The following is a 15,565-nucleotide window of genomic DNA, read 5'->3' on the forward strand; positions in this document are numbered from 1 at the left end:
AGTTGGGTGTTACAGTATCCCTTCTACCACGTGAGAGGAGACATTTTCTGCTGCCCACCAAATGATGTCTTTGCTCCTAAGTTTTTCTTTTGCACAGTACTTGGCAATGTCTGTCATCAAGGCTATTTCATCAATGTTGGGGACACTCTTAGCTACTTCCATAATTGTATCGAGAACAGTAGATAATTCATCTTCTGATAAATGTTGTCCTCTTTGTTGAGGAACCAAAAGGTTTGCTGCCAGATAAACTGGATGAGAGCAAAACTCAGATCTCTTAGTAAAGATTTGTTTTACTACTACTACTTTTTTTGGATAGAGGTGAAGAAGGCAGAAGCTAAATTAAATTTTCATTCAGTTGCCTGAATATCTCTGGAATATTTGAAAGGCTTGGTGTAATCTCCTTCAAGTTTCTTGATTGCCATTGAAACCGGTAGTAGCAAATTGAATGCTCCTTGAACTTGAATCCAGAACACGTTGTTGAGAACCTGCTTCTGAATGTTCACAGGAATAATCTGGGATACTGTCATCTATTGAAGCACACTGCAAAAAGTTTTCTGTGTGCAGCAAACTATGTAAACGTTTTGTAGCTGAGCCCCATCTAGTTTCTCCTGGCAATAAAAGTGCACTTTCCCTCCCCTGCTTCTCTTTCTACAATTTCTTTGAAGTCTGATTAGCAGCATGATGATTGTTGAATACCTTCACAATCGCTCTGCAGTTTGCCGATATTGTCTTCATTGTATCCATACTTGCTATGTCCATTGCCAGAAGATTCACCACATGAGCAAGACAGCCAAATACTATTAAATGAGGATACTTTGCCTTTACTATTTGCCATGCAGGTTTCACGTTACTTGCGTTATTATTATTACAAGGGCTTCTACCCTGAAGGGACCTGCACTTTCAATCTCGTCGTTCAGTAATTTGGCTATGTATTCACCTGGATGATGAGAAGAATTTGGTAGCAACTGCTTTCAGGAATATTGGTTCAAGTGTTGCTTTCCTTGTATATCAGTCCATCCATCTGACATCAGTCAGTGATTCTGCTTGACCAATCCTTTGAATAACCATTGTTTGAGCTCTGTCATACTCTGTATCTAAAAGAGAATGTGATAAGTGATAACATGAGGCTAACTTATATGATGGGCGAGTTAGTTTGTAATGTTCCTTCCAGTACTGATTTTCAGTTATGGAAAGAGGTGTACCGCTTGCAAATATAGCTCAAGGTAACGTCTCATCTGCTTCTTCTTGATCTTCTTTTGATATTTTGTCCACAAAGCTCGATAAAAAGATTGACCGTCTTGAACAGCAGCTCATGGTGGATCACATATCAGGTGACAGTGATCTTGAAAGCGAGGGTCCTGCTTCTTCTTCCCCCAGACCTGGCAGCTCTACATTTTCATTGTCCATTTTTTGCATATCTGCTATTTCACTTGAGCTACCAAGTTCCTGCAACAAAAGGGGGAAAAGATTTTTATTTTAGCCTATTCTAGTCTGACCTTATCCAGTGCAAGGATGGATAGAAGGATGCTTCCCCCCCCAGCCAGAAAGAACACTGATGCTCAACTTGCTGCTCAGTTGCCCTGGGACTGCAGAGCCAAATGGAAGTATAGTCTGGCCTCTGCCATTGACTAGAGGACTAAGCTCACTCTGCTGGGTTGAAATAGTTAACTATTTATCTATTATGCAATTTAAAAATATATATTGTTAAGCCTAAGCCATTTTGGGTGCTTAGTGTAAACAGAAAAGCAGGATACAAATATTTTAAATAAATAAACCGAAAACCAAACAATAGTCCAGTTGGATTTACAGCTTGTAAAATTATAATGTTTTAAAGCAATATAGATGCTAATCCATAGTGTGTGTTGTTTAACATATTAATTTGTTTACTTACATAGGATTTCTGAAGTAGACTTTTCTCAGATGATGTTGTTCCAACATTTGGTTGTATTAGTTTTCTGTATATGGCTTGTACTCTTTCAGGACACTTTCTACATGTTATTAAATGTTTCTTCATTCTTGCTGCATTGTTAGCATACTCCTGGCTGCAATGTTTACACCTACCAACTTTCTTCCTTCCTTCAGTGGCTTGAACTTCACTAGAACGATGCCACACACTAGGGTTTTTTTCTTGTTTTTTTTTTTTTCAGATTAGGCATTACTACAACTACTTCAAAGGAAAAGCACTAGGACACTAACAGATTGTATGTAAACACTCCCAACTCTGCCAACTCAGGAAAAGAAATGAGACACTGCTCTGTGTTTGCTGAACTGAAAGTGAAACAAAAATTAATTATAGCTTTAGGTTTGGTTTTGCTTTCACTTGCAGTCTAAGATGAAATAAGAATTTTAGCTTTGGTTTTGATTTGACCTGCACAGCCAATTAGGTGAATTCATAACTTGAATTTTTATTTGGATTATTATCCGAGCGTTACCCTCCTGTTTACAAAACAATAAAACATATATTTACTCTCTCTCACATTTCCTCGGGATAATCACCTGAAAAACATTATTTACAACATCAAAACTGCCAAGATTGCCTAATATTGTATTGGCATCCATTCATGGTTGCTAATGAATTTTATGAAACAATGAATTTTTAGTAATGGAAAATTTCTCATGAAAAAATAAAGCAATGGAAAATTTTCAGCCCCACATCTTTGGTAGCTAGAATGCATAGGGTCCTGTATTCCCTTGCAACTCTACAAAGCCACGTAAACAGCCACAAATTTTAATGTTTTTAACAAAGTTTTAAATCTGTTCTTAAAAAACAAGTTGAAAGATGTACAAGTTTCCCTCAATTTATTGCAGATTCTGTATGTACCAATTCACTCCTATGCAATGAGCATTTTTAGACCCATAATTCATTATATGGAAGGTAAATTCACTCTTATGCAAATCGGCATAGCCCCACCCTGCACCCAAACAAGTAAGTCTGTGGAGGGAGGGGAAAGGGCCTTGGGGCCTGGACCCCACTCACCTCAGCCCCTGCTGCAGCAGCCCAGGGTGCCAGCTGTGGAGGGAACGGTCAGTGGGTGCAGTGGGGGGTGGGGGGCACTTCTTGCTGCTCTGCACGCCCTGCGAGGGCTGGGGGACTGTGTCAGGCTCTTCCCAGGGGGCGCGTACCCTCGGACCTGTGTGGGATGACAGCAGGCTGCTGCTGGAGGCTGGGACCAGTGGCAGCACCAGGCTGTTGCCAATGCTTGGTGCAGCCACCCCGCACCCACTGACAGTTCCCTCCACAGCTGGCGCCAATTGCTCCTAGGGCTGCTACAGGCTAGAGTGAGTGCGGACAAGCTGCCCAGGTCTCTGCTTGTTCCCACTCATCCCAACCCATGCTGCAGCAGCCCCAGGAGCAGCTAACACCAGCTGCTTGCACCAGGGCACAGTGCAACCCAGAAGCTGGGCTGAGTAGGGACAGGTGGAGCCCAGGCGCTGGAGGACAGGCAGAAAACAGTGCAGCCCAGTGACTGGAGGCAGCTGGCGCCAGCCACCCCCAGGGCCACTGCAGCAGGGGCCAAGGTGAGTGCTGCTCTGTTCCCTCTGCTTTGCTCTCTTGTGCAGGCCCAGGAGTGGCACTCCTCCCTCTACCCCTTCCCTAGTCCCAGCTTCACTCCCTTTCTCACCACCATGTGAACCTATCCCTATTTGTTACATTATAAAATGGGTTCGCTTTATGCGAATTCAATTTATGAGCCATTCTCCGGAAATGCATTTACTGCACAAATCGAGGGAAACCTGTAGTAGCAAAAGGACTACTGCCACAAACAGGGCTCAATCTTACAGTGTAGACAAGTCTTAAATCATATTTTAATTAAGTCTTCTAGAGGGACACATTTCAGCCCCTTTTGTTCCTGGTTGCTATTGCTGGCATTCTCCAGGCAATGTTTCTACAGTGCCTAACCACTCAAAAAATAAAGTTACAGTACAGTATTAGTAGCCATAGGTATAGCAAGTGGAAGAGAAAGTAGAATTTTCCTGGTTCTTCCCCATGTCACACAATTGTTGCAGATAAAATTAATTTGAATACTGTGCAGAGCTCTAGAAATATTTCCCATCATCCCCCAAGAAAAATGTGTTGTGGATACCCTAATTACAAACATAAACATCCAACTAAAAATTTACATACGTGAAGCGGGGAACCTCCCATCTTCTCCTCTCATTTGGGTTGCATCAAACCAATATTAAAAAACATTCAAAGAACATATTTCAGCGAAGTTCATCCCTCTTCACTGTGACCTTGCCAAACCAAAATGGCACTCTTTTACAGCATTCTCATTAGTAAATCCCAAAAGGATCTTGCAAAGGAAAGCAGCCATCACTAACTCCAGTTCCCCCCCAAATGCCGGGTATGTGGCATCTTAGAGACTTAACTGGTTTAGAGAACCATAAGTTTTTTCTGTGCAACAGCCTGCTTCGTTGGCTACGAAAGCTTATGCCACTCTCAACCAGTTAGCCTCTAAAACACCACCCCACTGTCTTCTGCCTGACTTCAGGCTAACATAGCTAACCAATTCTGTTAATCCCAAAGATAAATTCTACTATATTTTTTATATGTCTAGATTGCACTCATAGCCACAAAACTGCAATGCTGGCCATAGTTTGGATTCTATGTACACTTGCATAACTACATTCACCCTGTGACTGCCTTCGGAACACACTCAGAAGGCTGTGCAGTGGCACTGGCTATGTAGGTTTCAGGACAGAGCAGAGATGCCCAGACCCATGCATAACACCAGGTAAGTCCCGAAACTATTGTAATGGACAAAACACAAGAGGGAAGAGATTTTACCCACTTTTCAGCCCTAAAAACTTGTAGTTAAAGCACTTGCCGAGGAAGCAAAAGTTCCAGGCTCTAGGCCTCCCTTTGCCAAGAAGTGGGAAATGAAGTTTTAATCTTCCTATGGGTAAAGTGTTTGTACTAGAAGGCCATGAGCTAGTCATTGCCTACATCTTCCTCTTGCTCGCATCCTGAAAAGGGACAACTAGGCAGCCAGGAGGGGAACATGCATGTCGCCATGAAGGGGACAGCAAGCTGGAGAGAGAGAGAGAGAGGTTCAGTGAGAGGAGATGCTTCCCTGGCGAAAAGGGGTTTCTGGCTCCAGGTCCTGGGGGTTTTCCTGCATCTCATATTTAATATTCATTGGAAGGGAAAAAAGTGAGATAATATCTGCTTACTTGGCAGTACAAGAACACAAGCAGAGCAGTGTCCAGAGCAGTTCCCCACTTACTGAGCCCCAAGGGAAAGCTCCCTCTAAATTGTTCTACTTGTGGCCCAATGTATCTTCTCTTCTTGGCTGCCAAGTGAATTAGCTTCAATAGAATGGATGGAGGATTCTGTTAGTCCAGCTTAGGCTGGTAGTAAGGGCACCCTGCTATGTAGTAAATGCGGGCTCAAGCCTCCTCTGGCTGAAAAGGGTCTAGAATCTGGGTTTCCGACTCTCTGGGCAAGTGCCTATTCAGTTAAAAGGTAGGTGGATGGGTATACTTCCTCAAGTGTCAAACCATCCTCCTCCATGGACCTGTCATGTTCTCAGGTAGAATAAGACTGTGTCCAATTGTAAGTGGTCACAACAAATCCCTTCTGAATGGACTCAAAAGAACAAGTCTAATTGCTCAGGTAGGAGCAAGATCTTAGCTACCAAAAAGTGGAGTTGGATTTGGGCCCATAAGTCTAACTTCAACTGCTTATACTAAAGTTCAGGTAGATGGTACGGCATGGTAACAGCTTACAAACCAACTTGTTTGGACAGCCATCAGCTTTTGGAGACAACAACCTACTTCATCAGATGCTATAAATGGACTACAGATTTAAAAGGAGGCTACACTAGCTACAGACTCTGGCACTCCATCTGAGACCAGAAGCACTGAAGAACTCAAGCTGCAGTTAATCCTCTACCACCTAATACACCCCGGGTTTGGTATAGAAAGTCAGGGACCATATGCAAACTGAACAGGTACAGCTGGTAAAACCCATACTCTTAGAGTACAAAGTGCAGGTACACAGACTAGAATGCACATATATATGAATACTTGAAGAAAAACCAAATATGTTATTAGCAGGTGTCTTCCTACAACGCTGGTTAATAAGGGCATGAGAGAGAAAACAGCCCTGACCTTAGTGCTGAACTTGAACCTTGATATATTACAGCTAAGGATCAACTTTCTCATGCTTTAGCCTGCTTTGACCTGGTCAGTCCTGAAATAAAAGAAACATTTGCTTACCATGACAGGCCCACAGTAGGAGGAGAAATCCTCGCCTGCTCACAACACACCAAGGATCTTCTTTATGTAATAGTAAAAGCTGAAAAACAAAATGACAAAGCATATGTAAGACAACTTCATTTTCTTTTCTTTAGGCAAACACATTGTTTTAAATCCATGCTAATTTCCAATGATCAAGGATCTAGCTACGAGAAAACCCCAAGTAAATAGCACAATTGTGAACAGATGAAGATAGTGCACACTAACTTGCCTCCAGGCACAGAAGCTCCATTATGAAATGCGTCTGGTTCCTGCAATTCATTCTGAATAATCAGGTTGGAGTGGACTGCTGAGAGAGTGCTAGTTTGATTGTAGCAATTAAACCAGTCTGTTTGTATCACTTAAATTAAAACATATCAGCTTTCAAGCCCACCCTGAAAGCTCCCCTGAGTCATCTAAAAGGCAGATTCATAGATTATAACGCCAGAAAAACCCCCACTATATTTAGTTTGACTTTGTGTAAAACACAGACCATAAGATTTCCCTGTAAGAGTTGTTGTTTATACTACAACATACTTTTTAAAAAATATCTAATCTTAATTTTATATTCTAATGGTTAGTTACCCTTGCTGTTAAAATGAGCTCCTACTTCCTGGTTTCGGTCCGAAGCTTCCAGCCACTGAATTTTATTATACCTATGTCTGTTAGACTGAAGAATCCTTAATTACCAAATTTCTGTTCCTTTATACCTATGTACTGTGATCCAGTCATGCTTTAAAACTTTTTTTTTTGATAAGCCAGAGTAAGCCAGACTTGATTCTCAAATCATTCTTGTGGTCCTTCTCTGAACCCTCTTCCAATTTACCAGTTTCCATATTGAATTATGGACATCAGAACTAGACGCAGTATACTAACAGATTGTCTTGTAAAATAAAAAGGATATTAGATTCCTCATTGCCTGTAATCATGATCTTTCTCCACTGCTTCAAATCCTGCTTCTCCATGGCCAGCAACAGGGGGTTTCTGAGCTGGGAGCTACTCATCATGAGGAAAATGAGATGGGGACAGAGTTTGAAAAGGAAAAAGAAGGAGTATGAATACTGAGAGAGGTTGGACCTGTAGATAGCAGCTGGGGGAAATGGAGGTTTGAGCTGGAGATGCTGGTTATGAAAAGGGATCTAACCTGGTTTTATTTACCATTCCACCACTTACTTAAGGTATTTATGCCATTATTATACATATAAAAGTATGTAGTTTGTTTAATCTAAATTATATGATCCATATAATCCAAATATCCTCAGACTAGACACCAAATTTGATCCACTACAGAATCATTCATTTTTATTTTAATTATAATGTTTCATTGATATATTATGGATCTATGTGCTGGCTCAAAAATTATCAAACCTCCCCCCCCCCCCAAAACAATGGAGGTCCATTGCTGACCAATTAATTAAATTAGTGAAAATGAAGAGTTACTCTTTAAGCAGTGTTGTACAACATGTGGAAGGAAAAAACTGTTATTACAGGTGTGGTGGGCTCGTTGCTTTTGTCTGGCAAGTCTGGCTTGGAGAATGACACTTGGGATTGGTGGAACATTTCCAATAATCAGGTAACAGCTGGGAGCGGCCGGGGGGATGCAAGGCGCCCCGGACCCGATTGAAGACTGTGCTTTATAGGTCCGGCAGACATCAGGGCAGAGCCCCCAGTGTAAATAAAATGCAGGTGCAGCAAGTGATGGCGAGGAGAGAGGAGCTCTGCAGAAGACTATATGGACCCTGCCTGAACCTCGACAAGTGTGGATTGCTGCATGGAGAGTCAGCCCTGGGAGCAGCTTGAGGCTGCTCAGGCCCCACATGGTGTGGATCGGTGCATGGAGAGCCAGCCCTGGGAGCAGCTTGAGGCTGTTCAGGCCCCACGTGGTGCGCAGGTCGGCGTATGGAAAGCTGGCCCTGGGAGCAGCTCAAGGCTGCTGAAGTTAGCCCCAGCTCTAGGCTGCATAACCAGAGCCCTGCAGGATGGCTCAGCATTAAACTAAAAGAGCCCCAGTGCCCAAAGCAGGGCCCAGGAAGGGGAAAGACCCCTGGCGTGAGGCTGGGGAACTGGAGCCAGTGAAGGCTCGGCTCCCGTAGGAGCTCCCTGGGTGCCCAGTGCGGGGCCCAGGGCCCAGAGGAAAGAACCCTCAACTCGAGGCCAACGGTTTCAGGAGGCCCGAGATGGTGTGGGGACCCAGAGGCCAGATCAACTATAAAACAGCCCCCAGAGGAAGGACCGTGAGTTACTGGGAACCTGGGTACCACAGGGGAGGCGAGGGATCCTGGGGGGGAGTGGGCCTAGGGGGAGAAGAACAATGTGGATCAACTAGTTAGTAAATTAAATAAGTCACTTTGCAATGCATCATTCTTCAAGACTCTCTCTATGCCTTGTAGTATAAGTGTGATTTAACAAGTAAATTCCCAAGCTGTTTGCTATCTTGGATGCTGCTAGAAAAAGAGGTTTAGCTTAGCTAATCCTTATGGCTTGTTTAATTAGTTAACTAGGTTTAGAATCTATCACCCAAATTTGCAGTACAGAAAGCTGCAGTAAGAGAAATCTAGAGTTGCCAGTTGCTACTGGGTGTCATTTTCTTATTTTATATTACATAATACACGCCCCTTATTTTGGAACTTTATGGCCGCAGACTATAATGGTGATGCCATAAATTGATTCCCTATTTTACTTCAGTGTAACTCAGCTTTCCCAAGGGAACCCCCCATCCTATACTTGTTTTCTCAAAAAAGAGAAGTGCCAGTGAGTTCAATGGGGCTTACTCCAAAATTGACTGCACTCTAAGTGCAGTCAGTCTAAGCTTTTTTGGTCATTTGGAAGCATCCTTGCTGAAAAAGAAATGTAAATGATTAACTGAATAATCCAGTGAAAAGAACTGAGAAGAATAACAATTCAAAAATCATGTTTGTTTCAGGATCCCATTTACGCATAAGAGACTTTGACTGTCTATCTGCAACAACTCTAGAGTCATCTTTGGTACTTTTAGCAGCAGTGCTCCCACTAAATGTATTTCAGACAACAAAGTATCAGTAGCAGGCAAAAGACTTCAAACATCCAGTAAAACCATCACCATGGATGGGTTTGTAGTAAGGACCAGCAAATACCAGCAAGACATCATAAATGAAAAGATTGTTCATTTATGTCACAAATTCTCCTTTTTGCATTGTTAACAATAAACACTTCATTGACATGGCTGAGGCCTTACAACCAGGCTACACTCCACCTGGTAGAGCAGACATTGGTGGAAGGTTGCTAGATACAGTGTATGAGAAGGAACTTGAACAGTGTGCAAGAAATACAGAGGGGAAATTTGCCAGTTTAAGCCTTGATGGGTGGAGCAACGTACACAATGATCCAGTAATATGTGCCAATGTGATAACAGAAGATGGGGTTGCATATCTTTCAGAAACAACAGATACTTTGGGAAATGCCCACACTGCAGAATATTTAAAAGAAGTGGCAGTGGAAGCTGTAATAAACTGTGAACAAAAATTCAACTGTCACATGCACAGTTTTGTCACAGACAATGCTGCAAACATGGCAAAAATGAGAAGGTACTTAAAAGAAAAAACAGAAGGATCCTCCTTAACAACATATGGCTGCAATGCCCATTTAATGCATATTTTAGCCAAAGACTTAAGTACTTCCCAAGAAATAAAAGAAAATGTTGCTGAAGTCGCAAAATCCTTCCATAACGATCATTTTGCTTCAGCTTCACTGAAGTGAGCAGAAGGATGTAAATTAATTCTCCCTTAAGATGCTCGATGGAATTCTGTGATTGATTGTTTTGAACAATTTATTAAGAACTGGCCTACGCTCATAAAAAATTGTGACAAAAACAGTGATAAAATAGATGGAAGTATTTCATCCAAAGTATCTAACATTGGATTAAAGAGGAATGTAGAGGATATGCTCAGTATACTGAAGCCTATATTCATAGCCTTAAACAAACTTCAGAGAGATTATTGCTGCATTGGTGATGCTGTCGAAATTTGGAAGGCACTTCAAGAGACATTGAAGAAAGAAATACCTAACCAGAAAGTTAAACTGCAGGCAATAAAGAACCAAATGGATTGAGGACTAACTCTACCTCATTTTCTGGCAAACAAACAGTCTCAACCCCAGATATAAAGGTAGATGCCTAACTTCTCAAGATGATATTGCTGCCATGGCATGGGCATCTTAAAATCATTCCTCAGTTATGCCAGCCATAATATATTTCAGGGCTGGAGGGGAACCATTTAAACAGTACATGTTTACTGATGATGTTTTGAACAAAGTACTTCCCCTGTATTGGTGGAAATCATTAGCCAGGCACCTTGAAACAGAGTTCCTTCAGTTGTTAAGCCAACTTTTCACAGCAGTAGCAGCAGAGAGAATATATTTTCATTGCTTGGTGTTATTCACTCAAAGCTAGGAAAATAGACTGAGAGTTGAAAAAGCAGGAAAACTCATATTTCTGTTTCAGTCTATGAATAAAAATGACAGTGGGAGTGGGAAAGACGAGATCTAGTTGTATAAGTTTTAAGGACAGTGTATGTTTAGTGTTGTGATGACTTGTCTGTTAGAGTTAATAAAATTTGAAAATTAAAAAAAAAAGAGTTTAAAGACAGATGTTGTAAAATGCTGTATTGAGTTGTAAATTAACACGTTTAAGTGATCGGATTTGCGCCATTGTTTAAGAAATATGTGAAGAAGCATTAGTGGGAAACTTGATTTAAATCAATTATTTAAAATCAGGGTTTTCTCTTGGTGGTTTAAATCATGAGTTAAATCAATGATTTAAATCAATCCACCCTGTTGTGCTGTCCCCATCTGAGTCTGGCAGGTACACAGCCTTGGGGCCATGTGTTGTCGCAGCTGCAAAGCAGGTCACAGCAAGGCAGCAGCCCCCACTGCCAGACTGCTGCAGTGGATAAAGGGTGCAGGGAACACTCAGGGCTGCTTCAGCAGTTGTTACAAGGCGCAGTGTCCCCACATACCAATTGGCTGGGCCCCAAAAGCTCCTGAGAGCGAGTAGCCTTGAGCTATGTGACAGGACAGCTTTTTGTACCCAGGGTGCCAGGACAGGGCAGCTTTTTATACTGCTGGGGACAGCACAGGTGCTGGTCCCAGGCTCTAGCTCCCCCTGGCTGCACATCCGGGAGGAACTGGGCAGGGTTATTTTGCCTCAAGTGGCACAAATTGCACCACACCGAAGTACATGTCTGGGCACGTACGCCAAGGCAAAAAACCCAGACTCAAATCTGCACCACTTCTATTTGAACTGTGCTTGCATGTGTGGACATGCCGTAAGGGGTTATCCTGTTATTCCCCAGGCCGTGGCTACAACCTGTTTCCAAAACAGTTTGATTCTAGGACACATATACCATATGTGGTAAAAACCTACTAACTGACTACACACCTTCCAACATTTGCCTGTTCTTACACTGGATGATTTCAAAATCCATATAGGATTTAAAAAAAAAATAAAAAAAAAATTTTTATTTTAGTGAAGGATTTGTGAGGACCATTATTCCAGATGGTCTCCAATCTTCAGCACTAATTTCCAATCCAGTGTCAGTATCCCATTTTGTCATAAATAATATTTTTCTTCCCCATAGCTATTGAAAATTGCTATATATAGCAGAGACAACAGGACTGTATGGTTCATAGGTGTGATCAATATTCTCTCAAAGGGATATCAAGTTTTCAGTTCATTTCAGTGCTTTTATTTCTGTTAACTTTAACCAAAGTAAAATATTTGGCCTTTCTGTAAATTATCCATTCACACACTTACTAGAGCAAGATAATTATAAAAAGGCATGACTTCAGCTTTTGCTCAGCTACTATGGGTTCATCCTAAGTACTTATCATGATAAAATATGCCCTCCAACTAAATATCTGGACATATTTCCATAATTACAACCAGCATTAACTATAAATCTTTCAGTAGCCTCAAAGCAGAAAACCCAGCTGATATGCAAATGGACTTAAAAAGTAAATAACTTTGCATACACTTGAATACATTTGAGTGTGAGCAGCAAAGAAAATTAGGAGAGAAAGGATAAGAAACAGATAAAAAACACAAGCATTTAAATTTTTCTTCCCCCTTGTTCCCTTCCCAGCACTGTTTCATTTATTTGCTACTAAAACAAAGTTTGAGACATCCCCACAGTTTTAACGTTAGACAGAAGTTAGTTGCACTAAGAAATTGTAGGATGGAAGCCAAATGTTTGGATAACAAGAGTGGCTGAAGTATTTGGACATGAGGCACTCAAGAGGCTGTTTAGGTTTGATACCCAGGGAGATGTTGAGACATTTAATATCACGGAAAGAATAAATATCCTTTTCTTCCACTGTGAGTGAAGGGAACACAGTCATTTTGAGGTAAGATCATACTTCTTGTTTCTTATTCCTGCAACTGCTGACAGCAACTAACTGCTCCAATGACCCTTTTCCCCAAAATCTTTCACTGCATCTTAATACAGTTGAATGGTTCTATTAAGCTGTTCAGTAATGGAGTGGTTAACAATACTGACATTTATATTGCCTTGTTCAGACTCTACTGTTAACAGAGACTTAGGGAGACAGCACTTGCTTTGCATTTGGAAGATTTTCTTCACAAAAAAGGAAAGAAGGAGCTAGAAATCTTTTTGGTGGTTTTGTACACTAAGAACATTTACTAACAGAGCTTTGTCAAACCAGGAACATAAATAAAATCACAGCTCTGCCAACGGAAGGAGGCTTCAAGCAGAGCTTCTGTCATTTGGAGCAGTAGGTGCAACTCTAGCGGCAGAAAATCTCCCACTACCATAACACACTTGTCAGAGAGACAGCAGCCGGCATAGTAAAGAAATAGCCTGTGTAAAACACTCTGGACCAGAATTCTTTTATAAACTCAACAACTATAAAAACACAAGGTTGTAACCAACATGTTAGGATGCTAGCCTTATTTTTTCTCTTTTATTCTGTGAGCAGGCTAGTTATTTATAGTTTGGGAAACCTGTAGCAATGGCTACATCATCTCAAAAACAGTGATAAAATTATTAACTTACCAAGTAATAATAGATAACAGAAGATTCTTCTTTGTCCCGACAAGTTTCAGAGGTTGATCTTCTGGTTCTTCACACTGAATGCTGAAAATTATAAGATTATATTTTAGAAGGCAAACCTAAGAATAAAAACATCCAACCAAAACAAGCATTTCCTTTTTAAAAATTATTTCTTTTTTTAAACAAACTGAGTTGCCAAGCAAATCTCAGCTTAAAAAAGGAAAGGTCAACAGTCACTAATTACTGCATGAGAAATCATAACTTTTCAGACAGATATACCTAACTCGGTCATACAACAGTTAGATTGAGAGACGCACACAGGTCCTGGTCAGACTACTTCACCATTAGCAGCTATTCAGAAGTGCAGCCTGTAAGATAACTCAACTCTTGTTTAACCCCCATGGTTACAGGGAGTGATAAAAGAAATTAGTTAACACTAGCTATGGGAAAGCTCCTGTATGTTTTCTTGTACAAAACTTTACAAATGAAGTTTCATTTTCAAATGAATTTGAATTTTTACTAAAAAAAAGAATTAAAAAATAAACCAAAAAACCCAACAAATCATTAATAAAAAACATAGGCCCCGATACATGTTACATATATTATGCACTGGTTAAATCGCACGATACATTTAGACTAGCCACATATGCAAATTATCACATGATAAAAATGACTATCCAGCTATAAAGAGAGCCAACCACCTATAAAGATGGTGTTTGAAAATATGTAAACTCTATATAGGCTCCTTGCAGACATAAAAAAATCCCCAAGAAAACAAAACCACATTTTACCAGAAGCAGCAGCACATTACTGATACCTGGCTCTGCAGCATCTGTAGATTTTGGGCGCTTCAGCTGGGCCTTTTTGGTGCTTTTAGCTAAAGCTGATTCAATCTGCTTTTAGAAAAAAAGCACCAAAAGACCCACTAAAGCACCCAATCTATACAGATGTTGGGTGAGCCGGGTCCAAATAACACATTGCCTCTTCTGAGAATGTGCTGGGCTAGGCATGGAAGTGCACAAAGTTTAAAGTGCTATTTCTGGGGAGGGGGGGTGTTAAGGTCTGCAAAAAGCCACAGAAACCTGAGAGAACAATACACCAAAAAATCAGTATTAATCTAGCCCATTAGTGACCAACTCATCCAGTCTGGCAGTGACTCAATCCTCTGGATCTGTTCTGCAAGCCTCCCCAATGGTCCAGACATTTGGCAGCAGGACAAGTGGTGGCAGTGTTAATTGCCACAGCTCTGGGAGTCTTGGCAATTAACACTGGCACCACCCCCCTCACCAGCAAATTTCTGGCCCCTGGGAAGCCCCATGGGCCAGATGATCTGGGATCCTGGTTTTCTCTGTTTAAAAATAAAAAATTCTCTAATAAAAAAGTAGAAGATCCTGTTGTGTGGCACTGAGCAGCACTGATATGCTGGTGCTCTGCTTCTGCCAGTGCTGTTGCCCCTCACTCCCAATCCACAGCACCCGCAGCCCTGCCAGTGCAACCCATCTACCTCACCCCACTTGCTCCCTCCCAGCAGCAGCTCCCACCAGCACCAGGCCACAGGTCCAGCTGCAGCTGTCCCTCCTCCTTCTTTGTGGCTCTGAACAGTGCCGGCCCCTGCTGAAGTTTCCTGCGCCTGTGCCCAGGCCCCAACAGTCCACAATGCGCTGCCTGGGAAGCCCTTGACTGGGGCTCAGGGACTGGGTTGGGCCTGCCTCTGGCTGGGCAAGCTGCTTCCCTTGCAGGAGGAAAAGTGAGTCTGAGCCGCCCTGGCTGACTCAGATTCTCAGGCCCCACCCCTGCCTCCTCCAGATAGGGCTTTGGGTTTCCCACCCTTCTGTAAATATTTCTTGCAGGATGGAACTGCCAGCCTGCAGAGAACTGTTTGCAAAAGGGGAAACCTATGTTTTCCTACTTCAAAGGTGAATACTTCACGTTTTTCTCCTTTAAAGAAAGAAATCTGTGATTTTCTCCTTTAAAGGGGGAAAATCTGCAGAAAACCTGGATCCCTGTAGATGACAGCTCCATGGGCCGACCAGATCTTGGTCATCTCTGAAATACCTTGTTCCTTGTCTCCAGTACTAGACAGTACAAAATGCTATAAAGATGCAAAAAAACTGAACCCCAAATAGACAATCATGTTCATATGATGTTTCTTAGTAAACCTCCAAATTTTTAATTACCTAAATTTGTTCAAGCCAAGATTTCTTAAAAATATTTTGTTCCAAGTATGCAAAATCCAGTATTTACTTAAGATGAAAAAGCTGATCTGCCTCATTCTTTTGCCA

The 15,565-nt window shown here is 41.7% G+C and overlaps 1 protein-coding gene across 9 annotated transcripts in view; it reads right to left on the reverse strand.

The window, feature by feature from the left end:
• The window catches only part of MTMR3 (myotubularin related protein 3), a 191,318-nt gene that overhangs the window by 106,623 nt on the left and 69,130 nt on the right, over positions 1-15,565 (reverse strand). For all 9 annotated transcript variants that reach the window (XM_090062190.1, XM_090062189.1, XM_090062186.1 and 6 more), the window contains exons 2-3: positions 13,287-13,367; positions 6,223-6,301 (exon numbers count right to left, since the gene is read on the reverse strand). In XM_090062190.1, the coding sequence (XP_089918316.1) occupies positions 6,223-6,225 (3 nt within the window). In that variant the 5' untranslated portion in view covers positions 6,226-6,301; positions 13,287-13,367. The remainder of the gene's footprint in view (positions 1-6,222; positions 6,302-13,286; positions 13,368-15,565) is intronic.

Source organism: Crocodylus siamensis, chromosome 9, assembly GCF_052110815.1.
Source record: "Crocodylus siamensis isolate JL-2025a chromosome 9, ASM5211081v1, whole genome shotgun sequence".
Lineage (NCBI taxonomy): Eukaryota > Metazoa > Chordata > Crocodylia > Crocodylidae > Crocodylus > Crocodylus siamensis.